At 49.1% G+C, this 18416-nt stretch overlaps 6 protein-coding genes across 6 annotated transcripts; 5 read left to right on the plus strand and 1 right to left on the minus strand.

Moving 5' to 3' along the window:
* Window positions 1-1994: 1994 nt before the first annotated feature.
* Window positions 1995-6249, minus strand: EI90DRAFT_2140053 (uncharacterized protein). The gene is made up of 6 exons (XM_039052624.1): window positions 5283-6249; window positions 4992-5234; window positions 4494-4939; window positions 4385-4435; window positions 4095-4335; window positions 1995-4039 (listed from the first exon to the last, which is right to left on the minus strand). Exons 1-6 carry the CDS (start codon window positions 6123-6125, stop codon window positions 2117-2119), a joined length of 3747 nt encoding a protein of 1248 aa, XP_038912294.1. The 5' UTR covers window positions 6126-6249; the 3' UTR covers window positions 1995-2116.
* A 203-nt stretch (window positions 6250-6452) lies between these two features.
* Window positions 6453-7712, plus strand: EI90DRAFT_3072860 (uncharacterized protein). The gene is made up of 2 exons (XM_039061402.1): window positions 6453-7045; window positions 7102-7712. Exons 1-2 carry the CDS (start codon window positions 6870-6872, stop codon window positions 7439-7441), a joined length of 516 nt encoding a protein of 171 aa, XP_038912295.1. The 5' UTR covers window positions 6453-6869; the 3' UTR covers window positions 7442-7712.
* Window positions 7713-7879: 167 nt separating this feature from the next.
* EI90DRAFT_2140150 (uncharacterized protein) lies at window positions 7880-9158 on the plus strand. The gene is made up of 4 exons (XM_039052625.1): window positions 7880-8184; window positions 8248-8503; window positions 8559-8910; window positions 8967-9158. The coding sequence occupies exons 1-4, from the start codon at window positions 8069-8071 to the stop codon at window positions 9104-9106; spliced, it is 864 nt and encodes a 287-aa protein (XP_038912296.1). The 5' UTR covers window positions 7880-8068; the 3' UTR covers window positions 9107-9158.
* Window positions 9159-9584: 426 nt separating this feature from the next.
* On the plus strand, window positions 9585-10109 carry EI90DRAFT_3072864 (uncharacterized protein). Its single transcript, XM_039061403.1, has 2 exons — window positions 9585-9666; window positions 9742-10109. The coding sequence occupies exon 2, from the start codon at window positions 9744-9746 to the stop codon at window positions 9978-9980; it is 237 nt and encodes a 78-aa protein (XP_038912297.1). The 5' UTR covers window positions 9585-9666; window positions 9742-9743; the 3' UTR covers window positions 9981-10109.
* Window positions 10110-11162: 1053 nt separating this feature from the next.
* Window positions 11163-12521, plus strand: EI90DRAFT_3281839 (SGNH hydrolase-type esterase domain-containing protein; the record flags this gene model as incomplete). The annotated part of the gene is made up of 8 exons (XM_039066852.1): window positions 11163-11256; window positions 11315-11356; window positions 11403-11443; window positions 11493-11556; window positions 11612-11649; window positions 11705-12025; window positions 12094-12176; window positions 12235-12521. 8 exons carry the CDS (start codon window positions 11163-11165, stop codon window positions 12317-12319), a joined length of 768 nt encoding a protein of 255 aa, XP_038912298.1. The 3' UTR covers window positions 12320-12521.
* Window positions 12522-13898: 1377 nt separating this feature from the next.
* EI90DRAFT_3128806 (uncharacterized protein) lies at window positions 13899-16799 on the plus strand (the record flags this gene model as incomplete). The annotated part of the gene is made up of 8 exons (XM_039064132.1): window positions 13899-14235; window positions 14328-14426; window positions 14476-14690; window positions 14749-14786; window positions 14845-15027; window positions 15075-15391; window positions 15443-15667; window positions 15727-16799. 8 exons carry the CDS (start codon window positions 13899-13901, stop codon window positions 16797-16799), a joined length of 2487 nt encoding a protein of 828 aa, XP_038912299.1.
* Between the last annotated feature and the right edge of the window lie 1617 nt (window positions 16800-18416).

Below are 18416 nucleotides of genomic sequence, written 5' to 3' on the forward strand. Positions count from 1 at the left end.
ACTGTCACCACTGCCACGCTCACCTCATGCCTACAATGGACCCTCTCGGGATCTCCCATGGAGACACCCAGAGAGCCATGGCTGTGTGCGAGGGTGATGTGGTGCACCCCATGTGATCGACCCCACATGTATATAATAACAGCTGGAGTGGGAACCGAAGAAGTAGCCTTCTTCTCACATTCCCACTTCAGGCAAGTAGTGTAGTCCTCCCCTTTAATGATAACTCACATTCCCACTTCAGACTAAGTGGTCAGGGACACTCACCCTGCGATGGGACCACTGCTATGCATAACCACTATTCGTCCCACCAAGTCCTGCATGCTGGGACCTCACCGCTTTCGGAGCTGTCCCTGACAGTTAGTAAGTTAGGGCACAGATGTGTAACTAGGCACAGCGCTCCTGGTTTAGTCACTGAGGCCAAAGCCCTCCACCATGGAGATGTCTCCTTCATCCCACATCTGGTCTCTGACAGTGGTTGGGTGTGTCAATGACAAGGTCTAGCCTGGAGCAGGGACAGTGGGAACAGAACTGAAGTGGATGAGTGGGGTGAACTTTGATGGGATATAGTGATGTCTGTGGTAGTGGTGTGAGGGAGTGGGGTATTCCAGGTTTGGGATTCTGGGATGTGACAGTTGCCATATTTGGAACACCACATTTACAACACCAAGGGTATGAACAACAACGCAAAATTTAGGGTCTCTCCCCTGACTGATCAGGCTGACAAGTTTAACATCATGACATTCAAGTACTGTTGGATAGTCCAAAATAGCCAAACTTGTGTGCACGCTGGAGGAGATGCAATAGAATAGCATGGCGACAGTCCCAGCAAATGCCAGAACCTCTGGAATTGAAGACGAGCCAGGTAATTTACAAGGATGGAGATTGGGGAAGGAGGAGGGCAACGTGAAAAAACAAGGACGAGGAAGAACAAGGAGGAGAAGAACGGAGGTTACAAAAACAAGGGAACAACCAAAAATAAAGAAACCTAGAAAAACTAGAGTAAGCACTTGGGATCCAACCCACCAAGAGTAACCAGAGGTCACAACACCCCCCCTGCTCAGTGAGACCGAAATGCTTACCGGAAATAAGGGACTCCGAGAGAAAACTACATCAAACATCGCTTTTCAAGCCAAAAGAAATGAGACTAAAAAAGAAACAAAGAAAAATGTCTTCAGCAGAGGATGAGGAATAAGAGGGCCAAAGCCCAGAAGCATGAGTGGACGAATAAACACGTACAGAATCCGTCCAAAGAAATCGACCCAGGTATGCAGTGGCAATAAAACCTGAATCGGCATGACTGTAGCCTTGGAAGGCACAGTATGCGTAAGGCCAACAGTGGGTACGGCACATAAGATGAGGGCATCACCGGGTAATGTGCCATGCGTGAAAAAAGAGCACTTAGTCCAACCGCACACAAGCCTAATTTAATCTCGTACCTCCATTAAATAACAAGAAAGAAGTGTGACTTGTGGGAACAAGTCACATGGCCTGACCAAGTCCAGCCCAAACCTTCCGGCAATGCCCGGAAGAGGTCGCGCACTAAGCACTATATGTAAGGAATGGGTGGTGGTTGTCAGGTCATGTATATTCTTATTCATTCTTATTCTCGTTGCAAATAAGATACAACAATTGTATATAGTTCTTTACCTTCTTCCATGTCCTGTCAATAATAGAGCTCTATACCGCTTACATTATCGACAGACTAAGGACAGCAGGATCACCAGGGTCGGCACCCCAACCGCCCCTTACAGCTGCCCTCCAACAAGCTGTTCCAAGTACATGGGCATGTCTGAAGTAACGCGTAAGTATAGATCAACCATGACAATCGCTCATTGCTATCGAACGTTTCACTGGATGAAACATGGCATGTGAACGGCAGTAATGATTTGATGATCATCACATTGTCTGGAATATGACCATTGATGTTGATAGCGCCACTCGTAGTTTAGCTTCCCGTGTTCCAACGCTATTCAGATGTAAACAAAAGAAAAGGTATTATACGACGGAATGAAAAGGAAATGTGCCAGTAGTTTTCTACGAGAAATTGAATAAATCAGTGGAGAAATCCAGAAATAGATGTCTTCCTCATCTGAGAATGAGTGGAAAATGCACATAGTTACATGAGCGGCATAACAAATGATGCAAGACACCATCCAATCCTGTCTTGCTCGTCTCGCCCAACGAGCATACAATCGTCGCCTTCATCCACATAGATCGGAAGATTTTCGTGCGTAGATGGGTGTCCATCCTCGAGGAGAATGTCGACGACATCACCAACATCCAGGGATAGGAAGGGGAGATCGAGGTGGGTAACGCCTTCTGGTGGTCGGAATGGATGGACGCAGGAAACGATATACAAGGTCTCGTGCTCTGCCACTGGGGGATCTGGATCACCGTTTGGCTCTGCACCAGGCGGCTCCCCAGGAGTGACGCTAAGCGCTAGTGGGATCTGGCTATTTTCGCCTTGGTATGAGGGTGACATGCGGAGGCGTTCAGACTCCGGGTTTGAGGAAACAGAGTGAATGCGGCGGGAAGATGACGCAGACGGATAGTCTGGGTAAAATTTGGTTGAGATATCTCGGGAAAAATAATCTTCTGTTTGATCGTGGAACAAATAAGTCTGTTGAGAAGCGTCGAATAGTGATTCCCACGTGCCGGGGCCATGGGAAACTGGCGCCCGAGGGCTCGAGAGCTTAGGTTCATGGCCATACGGGTGCACTTGGATAGCAGGGGGTCGTCGCCACATAGGGTATGACCCAGGGGGAGATGGGGAAAGCGGGGACATCGAATCGAGAGTTGGTAGAGATGGCGTCGTATCAGGCACATTGATAGGCATGAATCCGTGGAGCATGTCTTTTGCCCTTTTAGCCACATTGTTTTGGTCCCTACCATCCCCCGGTCGACGAGACGTTTCAATGACATGCTCTGTTGGTTCAACCTGCTTTTTTTCTTCCGCCGGCCGTGCAAAACTCGAAGCAAACATGGGACCACCAATACCAACAGACACTGGTAATTCTCTGTCCTTGGTTTTCGTCTTCTTTTGCTCCTGTTTCTGGCGCTCTTTCTCGGCCTTTGCACGGTCCTGGGAAAGTTTGATTGCTGCAGCTTTGTCGGCCTTTTCGCGCCTCTTCTGCTCTTTCCGCTCTCGCTCCAGGGGTGTGAGTGGAGGTCCATTCACGCTGGTGGGTGCATGTAAGGCCGCGGTGGCATCCCAATGCGGATGTGGGCTCATAGAAGAAGACAGCATCGAGCTTCCTGTGCTGGCCCCATCCAATCCCTTATGAGAGGAAGCCGTATTGCTTCGGCTCCGCTTATGAGATGAAGAGGATGATCCACCTGGAGTTGGTACCGGGGAGGCAAGGGCACCAAGTGCTTCGTTCGATAAAGCTGCAATAAGAGATGAAGTGGCTGATGATCGAACCACAGGTACATGAGGGTCGAGAGACGAGCTGGCACCCGATATTCGCGTTCCAACGATCTTTCTAACGATGCTAAAGCCATTGATTGCGAAATCAACGCCTTCCCATCGTTCCCGGAACAACCTGGAGATTTCATGCTCATTTCCATCAACTGTGGCTATGTTTGATGCCATTGGCGCCACGGTTGAGGATGTGGTCACTTCTGGTGATGTGGAAGGACCCGAAGTGTTGTTCCGATCCGGTGTTTCGGGTATAACACCTGAAGGTAGTCTCATTCCCCCAGAAACGCCTGCTCCAAGGGCAAACAACGACCACCGAGTCCAGCATTCTTCCCAAAATCTAGCCTGAATCTTGGACGCTTTGAGAACTATTCCTGCGAAGCCACGGTCGAATAAATCTAGGAAGATCGGCATCTCGGCGCGAAGCTGTGCTTGGAGCGCCAAAAATGTCTTTGAGGATGCGAGGAGATATGGAGATCTATTCTTCGAGTAAGGTGTACATAGGTGCTGGACGTGTAGAGGATGAAGAGCAATGCAATGTCGAACGAGTGTAAGCGGCCGTGAGAGCGAACCGATCAGTGTGGTCAGGGTGGGTTGCATCGAAGATTGTAGAGTCAAGTCCTGCAACAATGTCAGCCCCCAACCTAATAACAAGAACCAAAACTGGCCTATTCACCAGGTCTTGCCAAAGGGCTATTAACCCCCTCATCATCTCGACGAAGCTTTTTAGGGCATCGTCAGATTTCCCAGCGTTCCCCAGACTTATATCACCAATGACAGCACTAAACCCCACGCCCCAGGCGCCGAGGGAAGTGAACGCGTCACGCACACTGCGGGCCCAATCTACCACCAAACACTTGAAAAAGCCCCGTAACGTTATTTCGGCGAGCTTCATCCTATCTTCCCAGCCAGTAAGTCTAATAACATTATTGACTTCTATACGCGGGTTCTATTGGAAGAACTTACTCATCAATAGCAATTCGAATCTCCTCAGCGGCAGCAGGAGAAGTAGGAGTTCTAAATTCAGTCGTGTCAGCAGCATGTACAGCGCAGGTGCCTCGGAATGGGTACTGACATTGAAAAGTTTGTCTTCAGCTTCGTTTTCAGACTTTGAATCCTTGTCAAAGGATTCTGAATGACATCCTCCGTCCCAGGAGCGGGAGAGGCACGGCTCGCTCCAACTCCCGAGCTCTTCGGCCTCTTCGGTGTGCCCTTCCCACTAGCTAAGTTCCGCGCAAATGACATCAATCCTGAGCCGGTATTCCCATCTGTATGAGTACTCGCTGGAGGAGGCGACGGCGCAGGGGGTGGCAGGGGTGCAGCTCCGAATCCGTAAGCTTCCAAAACTACCTTGACCACTTCCCATCGCCGACGGGCCTCATTCACATCTCGAGCAACCCTTTCCATCACACCTTTTGCCCGCATGAGCGAAGGCAAGTCTGGATGGTGGGGGATAATCCGTTCTGTTGATTGGATAATTGCGTGGAGGAGTAATGGGTATTTCAGGAGACGTTGTACGGGCTATGAACAGCACCATGAGTACCATTAAATATCAGGGTAGTGAGGCTCCTACTTTAATTAGAAGAGAAGGTAAGTCCCATGCATGAGTATGTCGTTCGGTCAATGCTCGGGTCTTCGCCAAATAGGCTTTCATGTCAGTAGTCATGCCATATGGGCGATCAGCCTTTCCGAAAGAACCAGGAATGGGGCTTGGGGAGGAATTGGAAGCTATCGGAGCCATCAACAGTTCGAGACGCGATATTGCAAGCGGATGCCGGGTGATGTATGTGGTATATAGCTTCTTTATTATCGGTGCCTAGACCAGATTTAAGGGCCGTCAATTCCGAAGCTAGTTGATGCTTACCACCTCCAAAAACAATGCCCCAAGATCATCCATTCTATGGCGCTCTAAGTCGACGTCTGTTTCTTTCTCATCAAGAATATTCCGAATTGCACTTTCTATGCGCTCCGAAAAGCCATCGGAAAAAGCTGCCATTTCCTCTGTGTTTGTGAATATTATCCGAACGTCCTCTGGTGTCATTGGAGGTTTCTGTGTTTCATTTTTAGTGGATGATGTGTCGCGGGTGGCATTGGAATGTGGTTGGCCAACAGAAAGTGGCTCAGATGACGGGATCTGAATACTGGCTGGGAGACCGAGTGCCAACGGGATGTAAATGTGTCGCATCAGTGCCAGGTCACTTGCATACGCCTGCTCGGATGTTAGGAGCTCTATCATAGCATGCCGTCGTTGAGAAAGTGCTAGCTGTGAGTCATGCTCAGATGTTGATCGAACACCTGAAGCCGAAATGATAACTAATGAAGACGAAGTGGGGACGGGTGGGATGTCATGACTAGACAACGCAGAGTCGTAGCCACTTGAAGTAGTTATCGTCGACTGCATTGATGATGTAGCTGACGCGCGTCTTGGGGTAGATACCGCAGGATCCTTCGAAGATGGGGAAGGGGGAGAATATCGTACTGAGGAGGTAGCGCCGGAAGGAGGGATAGGTCCGGCATGTGAAGAGACAAGGACAGCGGAGATCGACTGGCCACGAGAGGGAGTCCCAGGGCCTATCGAAGTTGCCTGGGTACCATTCAGACTTGCTGTACTCCGTAACGTCCTTAGAGGGGATTTAGGCGGGAGTGAAGGGGGCGACAATAATGCTTCATTCCGTACGCCTGGCTCAGCCATTGCAGCGGCCGGCATCGGTCACAGTTCAGCCCTGAAACCAGGTGCTTTCACAGAATCAGGCGCTTAAGCTTACTGCAGGGGTAATCCAACCTCCCTCAACGCAGCAAGCGTGTGGCCATGATTTGATTTGATTACGTAAGCAACGTGCGAATGCCACGATTGAAATTCCCACTTGAGTTCTTGCAACTTGATAGCAAAACGCGAAGAATCTCCCAACCATTGAAGTCAATACATGTTCCTCTAAGATCAGGGTTCCATCAATCCCGTCAAAAAATCCCGCGACTAACACAAGCGCTCCACCGGAGTTGGCCGAGTGCATCTCAATCGATTGCTTCCAGATGGTTTTGCTTGGGATGAACAAACCCGCAGCTTGCGAACTCTAACTCATGCAACCTATCGCTTCTCGATTCTTGTGTTGTAACGTCTCTTCTCTTGTAGCGTCACATAATCAACACGATCTACAGGATGCATGCTTGCTAAACAATCGCCAGCGTGGCTGGTCGTCTTGCCGATTCAATTTTCGCAGTCACTGTATTCATTCCTAATTGTGACACATCAACCTATATTGAATGCTCTTCGTCTCCGAATTACTGTAAAGTAATGAGCAATGTGTGCGCGGGCACGCTCCGCCGACCGGGCACCGATTGACGCACACTCCCATTGGGTGATGACCCTTACTTCTTCACCTGTTTGAGTTGCGCTCTCTGATGTCATCGCCCATTTGGGTTGGGCTGGATTGGGCCATTACCTTGCACGCTCATGTCCTCATCCATCTCCCAACCATGTCGAGGAGGAATGAAGTTCTTTGGTTGCAATCACTGGTGTAATGTCGTTCATGCGGCGGGATTCGTGCACTGGTCATGCAGGTTTACCTCATATCGTCATGTACTACAACACCCAAATCATGGCCTTCCTTTGGATGGTTTTAATTCGAGGTGGGTGTTGTCATACTTGATTATTATCTCACTCGGATCCCGAATATCAACTTCAGATACCAACCCTCTGCCGTTGTACCCTCCCTGAATAACAATGGCATTTCTCCCGTTCGACCACAGGTTTCTACTTCCTCCATGCAGCTGGATTGGGGCACACGGCATAGGTCCACTGTGTCATGTCATCATCTTGTCCCGCTCAAGTCCTCCTCTAATGCATATATGCCTGCTGATTACTGGCGTTACTGGCGTCCTCTTTCCTTTACTCCGACTTCAGAGCGTGCAACCGGATCCAGCGTATGTGATAGGCTGTCTGTTGCTAACGTTCTGCACTCTCTACTATTACCACAAGTTGAGCATTGCTTGCCTGTCTGTACCATTACGATTCTCATGACCTAAAACTATTCCACCGCATAAGAGCTTAGCAACCAAAAGTTTCCCCGCCTAGTTACACCACCACCCGGGGACCCGGACCATCTCCTTTAGGCTGTCCTGATGAGCTCCTTTATGTGTCCCTAGTCGAGACCCAAAGATCAGGAATCGGCCTGTCCTCCGCGCCATGTCATTTGGGGTTGGGACGGGGGATTTCCTGTGTCCTGTCCGTTTAGTTATTCGAAAATTGATGTTTGTGCGCTTGGATGCCAACATCGGGAACACCTCCCCTTCCCTCGACTCGAAAATGAGAAGCTCCACACTTAATACTCAGCGTTTGTATTGGGATGATGGTTCTACCCTGTAAGAAGTGATCGCAGGTGGGTCACAAGGAGAAAAGATGCTGGGGGATTTCGACAGCCCAACAACCGAAACGGAAGATACGATCCCGGGAATGAACGGGTAGGAGAAAGTTGTAAGCGGCGATCTGAATCCCGCAAAGCGCTTGTGGTCAAAATCATTTACCTTATGTGGCTGTGCAGCGGTCTCCGCTCTTCAAGTCAAGAATTTTTTTTTGGTGCGAAACGCTTTGGCCATTTGCGGGGGACCCTAACTTTGCCATTGTACCGCCATTGAATCCATCTATAAAATGGCATGGGATTCTTTGAGGTCAATATCTTTCCCCCTCCTTATCTCCTCACAGCTTCATCGTCAGCTTTAATGGCCTCCTGCGAGGAACAGACAAAGGCCTCTACTTGGCTCATCACTGGGTAAGATGGGCAGTGTCGTGTTTTTACGTGAGTGCGCGCTGAGTCACCCTCCCCTTACCCAAGCTGCTCGCGCGGTATCGGACTTGAGTGTATCCGCCAGTTAAGCACTCGACTCTCGGGAGAAGACATTCTCATTGCCACATGCCGCTCACCCCGCTCGGCCGATCAGCTCGAAAGGACTCTCCACACTTTCAAGGCTAAGACCCACATCCTGCAGCTCGATATCATTGATGAAGAGAGCGTGAAACGTGCCGTCCGCGACACGGAGGCGATCGTCGGGGAGAGAGGAATTGATTATCTCCTCAGTAACGCTGCTATCGTTAGTTTCCCCCTCAGTTTTTCACTACTCGCCAGTGCTGAGTCTATTTTTTCAGATTCTTAACGATAACTTGACGAACTGGAACTTCGATGAATGCATGTCAATATTCAAAACATGTGTTGCCGGGCCTACCCTCGTCGCTACGCATTTCATACCACTTGTATCGAAGAGCAGGGAAAAAGTTTACGTCAACTTTTCGTCGAACCTCGGCTCGGTCACTACCGCATGGAATGACATTTATCTTTCTTATTCGATGGCCAAATCGGCCGTCAACATGCTCGTTTGTGGTTTTCACCAAATCGCACATCGATCCACGTCTGACCTATTGGTTTTTCAGTCGGCGAAGATGCAGCAAACCTATCCTGCTATGAAAGTTGTTAACATACATCCCGGTTGGGTGAAGACAGGCGGGTTCCCTTGAACTGTTGACCAGCACTCTTGGCTAATGAATCGTTGTCGTTAGATCTTGGCGGTCCAGACGCCCAAATAGAGACCACCGAATCAGTCGAGGGCATGTTAAAAGTCCTTCAGGATGTCACTAATGGAACAAAGGAGACAGCAAGAAAGTTCTGGGTCTACGATGGCACGACGCTACCCTTCTGAGCTCCGAGTTCAAATGTTCGAGTACCTGTGAAACTGTGTTATTTGTGTATGGCCCGATTTGTGATGTTTGTCATCAAGAGGTGTATTATTTCACTGTATTCAGTCAGAGGAATTCACGGCGTCGTAGCCAATGGTTCGGCATTGCAGGAATGAAATATCTCGCTTCGCTGAAGGTTGCTTCGAAAAGCGAGGGATAGGGGCTGAGAAACGGCCAGCCAGGGTCGCAGGGTACAGCTAATCCGAACAACGAACCAAACTTATTCATTTCCTTCACTTTTGACGTCCTCCCTGTGCCAAGGAAGGTCCCAACGCTCGGCTGTAGACCAGGGCGAAGCAGCAATTGACGCTACTTCAGATCTGCGCACAGGATCTCAACCCAGCATATCGCCTATCTTTACCATTCGAGGCCATATATATAAGAAATGTCCTATCGATGATAGCAGCTCAGTTGGTCAAGCTACTGCATTTCGATCCGAACTTTGAGGTCACAGACATAATTACTGATTAGCGCACAAACAGTCAATGAGCCTAGAAGCATAATTGATTGGGATTTAATCGAGGTACGAGATTAACCGGGTTATCTCAAAAAATTTGAAGTCCCGCTAATTCTCTTGTGCTGTCCGTTTGCTCACAAGTGATGCGACTGTCAGATTGCATGGTGGCCATCCCAACCGAATACCCTGCAGGTTGTGCGACATCTCCGAGTACAACAGATCGAGCCTGGGAGCAAGGACAGCTGGGTCTTACACATTTAATTGTGCGTCATGCATGCATGGCTCCTGCACCGTGGAGATACGTTCCCGGTGCGCTGGGCACTACTGCACACACCGAATTACCCGCAGGCTCTAACTCTACTTTGACCGACCCCCAGTGACATGCATATATACACAGAGGTACGCTCAGATGCACATGCATGTGGAGTTATGTACATCGCCGATCTTCCCTTGAAGTTGTCATGTAGGTGTATTGAATCTTTCCACTATGTATCAAGGCATGCAAGAGGCTTCAGAAAACGAATCCTATATGATTATCACCCATATTCGCACACCCCATCCCCGAGTATTATGATCTCGGAGATATTGCATCAGCACCGTCGCCGGTTCTTCTCGCATACTCTTGAGACATATATGTGCTGTGTACATACGTTAGCGCGTCCTGGCATCCCGAGCCGGCAGCCGAAGAACTTTCGGTATGCTCAGAGTTATCTCCGACGTGACTTCTTCATGTACTTAATGCCCCTGTAGTTCGGCGACACCTTAGAGCACTTGTCTCTGGCGCGAATCATGCAAGTTGGTTCCAAACAAGTCAAGAGCCTCGCCGTGAGAGGAGTCACCGGAGTTATCCAGGTCCTGAGCAGAATAAAGTCCGTTTTGCGCTACTTACATTCTGGGCCTACGTCTCAAGAATTGAGAGTGTCCTCCGTCAACAATGGGAAAGCAATGAGTGCTTGGAGTGCGAGGTGTTGGAGGCAACAGACTGCAGCACATGGTGCCGGTGTCCCGGGGATTTTACGTTCCGCCTATGGAAGGACCCACTTTCGTCTTACAACACGTTCCGCTCAAAACGCGCTCCGGCCCCTTGTCAGGATCTGAGGTCTTCCTGCACGGCTTTCCAGATGTGTTCCCAGCCGTGATGAAGATGGATGTCATCCGTTGGTTTCGTGATGCGGGTTCTAAGGTGTGGGCCAACTTGTAAGAGAGAAAAGAAGAAAATAGAAAATAAAGTGACGTTGAGCTGGTACTGTCGAAGTAGACTATCTCAACCGCGCGTGGCATCCTTTCCGTTCATCCTGGGTCTCTCCGCCCCCTCTGTGCTTCTCCGTCGCCCTGGATCTCTTCAGGAAGTCCGCGAGTCTGAGGGCTTCCCTATGAGCCGCCCGTAGAGCCTCGGTCTAACGTGTGTCTGTGTCTCCTGTGTACAGCTAAGATGTGTTGTCTGGATTCACCTAAGTGTGCGCGTCCAGTACGAACTGTATTAGACGGAAAACTCGGCAATGCTGCGAGTTCGACTGTCACGTGCCAATTTGGCGCTTAGACTGTACTGACTGGCACTGTAGATGGCGGCAAATATTCAAGACTCGATATTACTCTTTGGTGATTCTATTACCCAAAGTGGGTGGTGTGAGGGAGGATTCGCACAATTGCTTGCTGGTGTGTATTCCCAATCCATGAGAAAGCCTGAATTCTTACTGGTTACCATCTCTTGTAGCTGAATATAACAGAAAACTCGATGTTATCAATCGTGGATTAAGTACGCGTGCTTCCTTGATTCGGGAGGCATGCTTAACTTTAATTAGGTGGATATAATACTGAGTGGGGCCTAGCTGCATTCAAGCATGTTCGTACGGGAGTTATTTCCTGAGGCTATTGACCACCCCTGTTCATAGATTTTTGCGCCGAGGGAAAAGCAGCCCTCGCTTCCAGTCGTTAGATTACTTACCATATGGCTAGGTGGCTGATTTTTCCAGGCCCACACGTTATTTATGGCTCATCGCGCACACAACAGGGGCGAACGATGCAGCACTGCCGGGAGATAAGCAGCATGTGAGTCCGCCTTGCCTTGTAAACAAGCAGTTTCATAGTTATCTCCCTCGGACAGGTCTCGTTTCATCAATACATGGAAAACATTCATACAATGGCATCTATCGTTCAGTCGCCCACATCTCCGTATTATTCCCCTAGGACTCGTATCGTTCTTCTAACGCCCCCGCCTGTGAATCCAACTCAGTTCCTCCAAGGTTTGAACCGAACACCAGAACATACCAAAAGATATGTCGATGGTGTGAAATTGGTGGGAGAGGAACTCAATCTCCCTGTCGTGGACGTGTGGTCATTGTTCTGGGAGAAAGCTAGCGAGAAACAGGAAGGCCTTGTTCCTTTCTTAAGCGATGGACTACACCTCACGAAAGATGGATACAAGGTTTGTTCTAGATCTAAGACCATCACATTTGACGCAATATCAAACAGCCAATCACCTATATTTGCTAGATGGTGTTCGATGCTTTGATGGAAACGATTAAAACCTCTTACCCTGAACTGACCCCCGAGAAACTACCACATGTTTTCCCTTGGTCAGTATATGGTGTCCAGGTTTTCTATGCTATGCACTTAACACATACATTATCCAAGCTGGGACCAATTAGATCCAGATAATATCGGTCCCTGCGCGCGCACATATCAGACGCAGTGCATTTCAAGGAATCCCCCTAATTGATCTCAAAACAGGTTTTTCTGAGCCATTCTTAGAATATGCAACATCTCTTCAGTTCACACGTAATTTACGCAATAATTTACGCCAAATGACCATCCGCTCACGTCGGAATAGTTCACGCGTATTGTTTTTGACATCGTTTCAGGTCCACCGGGCATGCAGAGCATCGAACCCTAATGAATTCCGAGCGTTTTTGCAGATACGACGCCTTATTCTGAATTAAAATTAATTTCAACCTCGCTAAACAGAGGCAAGTCATTAACCGCAGAGAGTAGTAAGACCTAACTAAACCTAAATGCCCCACCCAGCACGTTCCGCAACGCTCACATGCATGCGAAAAGAAAATGTAAAATACGATTCCAAAAGCAACCAGAGTATTTAAATTGTAAATATGAGTCTAAGCAATGCGTCAAGTTGACTATTGTTCGTAACCACGACCCAACCTTCTCAACCCCCCCAACCACCCAACCACCCCCTGACCCAACGCCCAACCAATTCAAAATTGTATAGACACATAAACACACAACTGCCCAACCCGACCCTTCCCAACCCCCTAACCCAACACCCAAACCCCCTACCCAACGCCCAACCGATTCAAAATTGAATAGACACAAACACACAACCACCCGACCCAACCACCCGACCCAACCTCCCAACCCAACCCCCCGGCCCAACACTCAACCCCCAACCCAAATACTCGGGTGCCAAAGAAAAAAAAAACAATGACAACAACAACGACAAAAAAGAAACAACTCTGAATCAATCATCATCGAACAGGAATCCTTAAAGCAGGATGGACCAACCAACTTAACCATTAGGGTAACCATTAGGGTAAAGAACCACCGATGGCGGCTGCCATTGAAATTATAAATATGTATGTATTATCATCACAGACAATACAAATTGTGAGAAACCGGAATCAGTTACCAGGTGGCTATGTCCCGTTTGGGGGGAATGCATATGGTCACGTGATATAGGAGTGATGGGGTATGAATCATGTGGTCAAACAGGGGTGGCACTGCCACCACCCACTACACCTGACCTCCGTAGACCTTGCGCAGATTACACCGTTTGGGTTATTGAGGGAAGCGGCCTGGGCCCCACTGTCTCTGCCGACACACACGATTCAGATCCAGGGACATTTCATTCACATGCCGATTATTTACATTGAAACCCTGACCGTACTTACAATACAAATAGCGGCTCCGATCGCGGCCTGCTCGATGTTCCGGAGCACCACTTAGAGCTCTTGCACACTGTGTTGGACCAGCGAACAAGTCAAATGGGGTGCTAAAGGGGAAATCGGCCTGTAGTTGGTTGCAGATGGGTGTAGATGTGCAACATTGAGGAAAGGGTCTGAATGTCCAATTTTCCGTTTGAATTCTGTGTCTGCTACCTGATACAAGGTTGCAATGTAGACCATGGGTCGAACGGGGTAAAGGCTGGTGAAACGGCGTAGATACAAATTCCTCTCTTCAGGCTTGTTGCTAGATCAAAATTGATAGTTCGGATGCAAATTTGAGGAAAATTTTCCGTTCCCCCCAAACCAAAAATCACTGGTAGAACAAGAAATCACCCCAGAATGCCTTCCCTCCCACAGAACGCATCTTCAAATGCATTTGACTCATCAATTCTGACCCTTCAGGCCACTTTCTCCAGTGGCATGACCTTGTTGACTACGGCTTCCACTGCCAACAACTTCCTCAGAGCTACAGATGGCCCGTTCGCAGAGTTGAAAGAGCTTATTGCACAACATACTTCCATCAAAGACAGGCCACAATTCCAACCACTTGTCCCCCCCGATCAAATTGTGAAGGGGATTGTGCAGAAAATATGGGGTCATTCATCTATTGAGACAGTCGGAGATATTGGCGATATACTGGAGAAGGGACTCGTTACGGATGATTTGAGCCTCGAAGGTGTGTTGGTGTCTTTGTTGCTTACACCGTTTAGAAATACTCAAGGACCCCCTGCAGTTTTTTTAGAAGCTTGCATTGCCGGTTACACACAGAAAAAGGGGAAGTCCCCCAAGAAGTCATGAAGAGGTTCCATTTACACAATCCCACTGAAGCGGGCCAAACGGCTTGGCAAACATGGCTTAAGCTTCACCGTAAGTTAACCACATACTCGCAAGATATTAGGAACTAATCATTTCCTAGCTGGAATTGACAGTCAAGAAGCAGCATGCCTGCATAAATTACAGCAACAGGATATCGATAGGAAGTACCCTGACCAGGCAGAAGAAGCAAAAGTGTTCTATGATAAAATTCTGATACATTGCGGGGACCTTGTTTTATCGAAGGACGAGAGGGAGGCTCAACCAAATGAAGGCCTTTATCTGTTGCAGAAAATAACGGGAAAATATGCTGCTCAGGTATAGTACAGAATCCAGTAACTATCGCAATCGATTGTACTGAAAAATTTGCTGATAGCTCGCTGCACTCAGCTCCATTCATCCTGTTGGGGTGGCGTTAGTGGGGTTCATAGCAGATGACAAGCTTGCCCCTCGGGATTCGACTATTTACGAGCTCACCAATGATTGCGGAAATGGTCAAAGCTATGGGCCTACCCCTCACAGAGGATAGTGCCTTAGCCATGAGGAACTTCTACGACGGGATAAAGGCATTCAGGTACAAGGTTTATGCAGGAAAGGCACAAATAACTTACTCATATCCTTCCAGCCCATATCAACCCGACGCCATTAAACAGAGGTATGAGCAATTTGTCTCCTAGCCCACATTGGCTGAAATAGGCGCAGAACCTTTCTTCAACATCTTGGGGCATTTACGAACCCCGATAAATCTACCAGCAAGGTGTTTGGTGCCTCAAGCCTCATGAAGACCGTCGTGATGCACATGAAGCAAAGTGTCCATTTCAGCGATGATCTGGACAGGTATTTGGGAAATGGAACGGGAAACACGGCCATCAAATCAGAGGTTGAGGGCGATGCGAACAACGTGGATTACCACACACCCGCATTAAAAAGGAAGGAAGGCCTCGCCTTTGCAGACGAGACCTACGGCTCGCATCCCCAACGCCGCACTGAGTGTGCTGGGCGGCTTAAAGCAATCATTCGTATGTCCTTTTGCCGTGCCGTCTGATTGCTCATCTGACATCTACTTGTAGTGGAGGCAACAGGGATAACTGAGCTTGGGCACAACTGGAGAGTCGCCAACATACTTTCATTCATGCTTGAGCATCGTCTCCGTTTTGTTGGTTGGCATCATGGTGTCCCACGCTTGAACAAGTCACTACTGTGCAATTGGACCCCACGCGAGTCTGCACGGTGTATAATGCAGCTCACTCACCAGGATCCGGAGCAGACGTTGAGGGTGGAACAAATGACAGATGGTGAGGAAAATGTCAATGAAACTTCAAAAAAACACAGCTCACCGGTTTGGGCTTACCAGACGAGTACCTGATGCGTGAGGTGCTACACTATGTACCAGATGCGAAAGGGAATATTACGAAATACCTATTGCCTGAACACGAGACAAGGAGGGCAATTGCGAGGACAGCAGTCGTCCCCGCACGAACCCAAAAACGTAAGGACAGCACGCCAAACTCCCCAACTGTGGAGATGGAAGGAGATTCGGTTGGTGATAATCAAATATCATCCCCGTCTTCCAAGCGACGCAAGAAGTCCAAAGCCACTCGCGCACACACCCTCACGAAGGCAAAACCTCCCCGTGTGACACCTGGGGGCCACAACCAAATGAAAGAAGCCGCGGTACCAGAGAACGAGGTGAAAGGTCCACAGGACGATGGCATCGTACCCGAGACACCACCTCGCAACTCACCTGAACCGGGCGGGTCTTCATCATCATCAGTAAAGTTAGAGGCAATAAACCTGACAACGTTCCCATCGGGTGTACGCTCAGGCTTCCAGCAAGGGCGTGGGCCGCAACTCCCTGATGACCCAGAAAACGACGTCTTCATGGAGCAAGCCGTTCCGGAATCACATACGCCAATGGTCATCCCTCCAATTAGGCTCATCCATCCAACACCGCATAGTACTCCCCTCAAAGTTCAACCAGTGTTGAAGATTAATGGAAGTACGCACCTCACTGTGAACGAAGGTCCAACGTCCCAGGCACCGTCGGAGGCACCGTCATCCGTATCAAGCCTAAGCGGTGAGCCTCCCACCTTTGACACCTTGTTCAGGTGTGCACGAAACTCAGTGTGGCGGGCTGCATCGAAAATGTTGCCGGCGGTTCGTTTGAAGGCGCTAATGGAAGAAAACGTTGAACTCCTAGTCAACATCGACATCATTGCCCTGCACGTTACCGAGAAGGAGCCACCTCCTGAAGTCTTAGATGTCGCTCAACACTGGAGAATGATTAGCGCCGTTGGAAACGAGCTTCGTGACAGGGGGGCTGATGTAGGAAAGGTTGCCAGGAGGGTGGTCCAACTGCTTGACGAGTTGGAAGTGAACGACGACGAGGATGTGATAGCTACGTGGATACAGATGTTGCCCAGTTGAGTGACCCAAACATCACAACTGATCATTGGAAGGATACGTAGGTATCTTAAAATGAAAATATTGCACGCGTCATTATTAAACCTATGGGCTGGGCACAAGTGCAAGGCATAAGCTCAGCAACCGTAAAATACATCGGGAAGTTATATGCTACAAATTATTCTAGAGTATATACAAAGTGAACGGAAAGCGGTCACAGACAGCTATTGCGTGATGCTCTCCAACTACTACTTGCCGCTTAACTCTTCTGGAGTCGGCTTGTTTGGGGGAGCAGGAGGGCTCTCTGCAACTTTGAGTGCAAAAAGACCAGTTTTTGGCTGCCAGCGAATGGACTCAAACTCTTCTTGAGGCGGGTTTCCTGATCTCTTCAACATCTCGGTTGATCGGAATTCGATGCCCTCGAAAAGCTGCCTCCCAGAATCGGCAATGAAACGGACAACACGAGGGTAAATAGAGTCTTCGGCAGGGTAGATCCGCTGGCGGAATGCGCGTTTGAAGCGGTGAAGGCGACAGAGAATGAGACAAAAATGAAGGAGGCCAAAGTACTCTTCTTCGCTTAACTCGAATGGCCTACGCAGGCATATTTTTTTTAACACTTCGCATTTGAAGGTCACCTCCACCATATTGAACGGCGTACGCCCTCGGCTGGTTGTCGTCGTCATAATCCGGAAGCGATTGTATTCGAAGAGATCCTGTGAATACATGCGTGTCCATAGCTCTGTTGCTTTGGATGGTAATGTGTCGGGGCCCTGAGGGATGAGCGGGGCTGGTGCGTGATCCAGTAGGGTTTTGATTGTAGTTTTGTCAAATCCATGAGAAAAGACTTCACCAGTATATCCAAGCTCATAGACGCCAATGTACCCGCTTGGGGTATAATCCTGCATATTGATATCTCTGAGAAGGGTGTCAGGGAATCTTGCTTGGAGGTACCACTTAAGGCTTTGGGCTTCCTCCTGTGTCTTGCAGAGTAGGTTAAGACAGTGCATCGAACCGTCCCACCTGTCCACTTTCTGATTCACCGTGCGGTCACGCACTTCTCGGTAGGCAAGAATGCCCCGCTGCTTGACCGCTTCCAAGTCATGATGTAGCTCCAGTGTAGGGCCTGACAGGTGTATGGATATGCCTAGCCATGTGTCAGTGGCGGTAACAGAGCCGGCCTCGGACAACGAAATAGCACTGGACGTGCCAGTAAAGGGTACGGACTGATTCGACAACGGAAGGGGATGTTGAGGTTGGTAGTACGAGAAAGGGATTTTGATAAACGCCGCCATCAGTGGAGCATGCACACCGATGGGGAATGGTACTCTCATTTTCTTCCATTTGGCCCCTTCCAAGGTCGTGCTCAAATGCAGGCCCTCCTCGTATTTTAAATCCAGCCAGACTCCTTGAAGCACACCCTTCATTAAGGTAGAGAGGTTTTTGAACGGAGTAGGATCCCCCTCAGGGGCAAGTGCTTTCAGACATTGTTCCATGGCAAAGCGCTGAGTAGGGGGATCATCTTGTGGAGCTGCGAGCAGGAATTGCTGTGGGCGGGAACATGTAACGGTTTCCGTAACAACAAAGTCAAATCCCACAGTGATATCCCCCTTCATGATGCCGTTCGAAGCCTTGGCCTGAGCA

The sequence above is a fragment of the Cantharellus anzutake genome (assembly GCF_015039405.1).
Source record: "Cantharellus anzutake strain C23 chromosome Unknown EI90scaffold_52, whole genome shotgun sequence".
NCBI lineage: Eukaryota > Fungi > Basidiomycota > Agaricomycetes > Cantharellales > Hydnaceae > Cantharellus > Cantharellus anzutake.

Excerpts from the sequence above, each read along its gene's own strand:
- EI90DRAFT_2140053 (XM_039052624.1), bottom strand. The coding sequence starts at position 6,125 with ATGCCGGCCGCTGCAATGGCTGAGCCAGGCGTACGGAATGAAGCATTA. Across the intron at positions 5,235-5,282 it reads GGGCATTGTTTTTGGAGGTG|GCACCGATAATAAAGAAGCT; the intron begins GTAAGCATCAAC and ends AATCTGGTCTAG. Across the intron at positions 4,336-4,384 it reads ATTCGAATTGCTATTGATGA|ACTTACTGGCTGGGAAGATA; the intron begins GTAAGTTCTTCC and ends TAATGTTATTAG.
- EI90DRAFT_3072860 (XM_039061402.1), top strand. The coding sequence starts at position 6,870 with ATGTCCTCATCCATCTCCCAACCATGTCGAGGAGGAATGAAGTTCTTT. Across the intron at positions 7,046-7,101 it reads TTGGATGGTTTTAATTCGAG|ATACCAACCCTCTGCCGTTG; the intron begins GTGGGTGTTGTC and ends TATCAACTTCAG.
- EI90DRAFT_2140150 (XM_039052625.1), top strand. The coding sequence starts at position 8,069 with ATGGGATTCTTTGAGGTCAATATCTTTCCCCCTCCTTATCTCCTCACA. Across the intron at positions 8,504-8,558 it reads TCCTCAGTAACGCTGCTATC|ATTCTTAACGATAACTTGAC; the intron begins GTTAGTTTCCCC and ends CTATTTTTTCAG. Across the intron at positions 8,911-8,966 it reads TCCCGGTTGGGTGAAGACAG|ATCTTGGCGGTCCAGACGCC; the intron begins GCGGGTTCCCTT and ends CGTTGTCGTTAG.
- EI90DRAFT_3072864 (XM_039061403.1), top strand. The coding sequence starts at position 9,744 with ATGCGACTGTCAGATTGCATGGTGGCCATCCCAACCGAATACCCTGCA.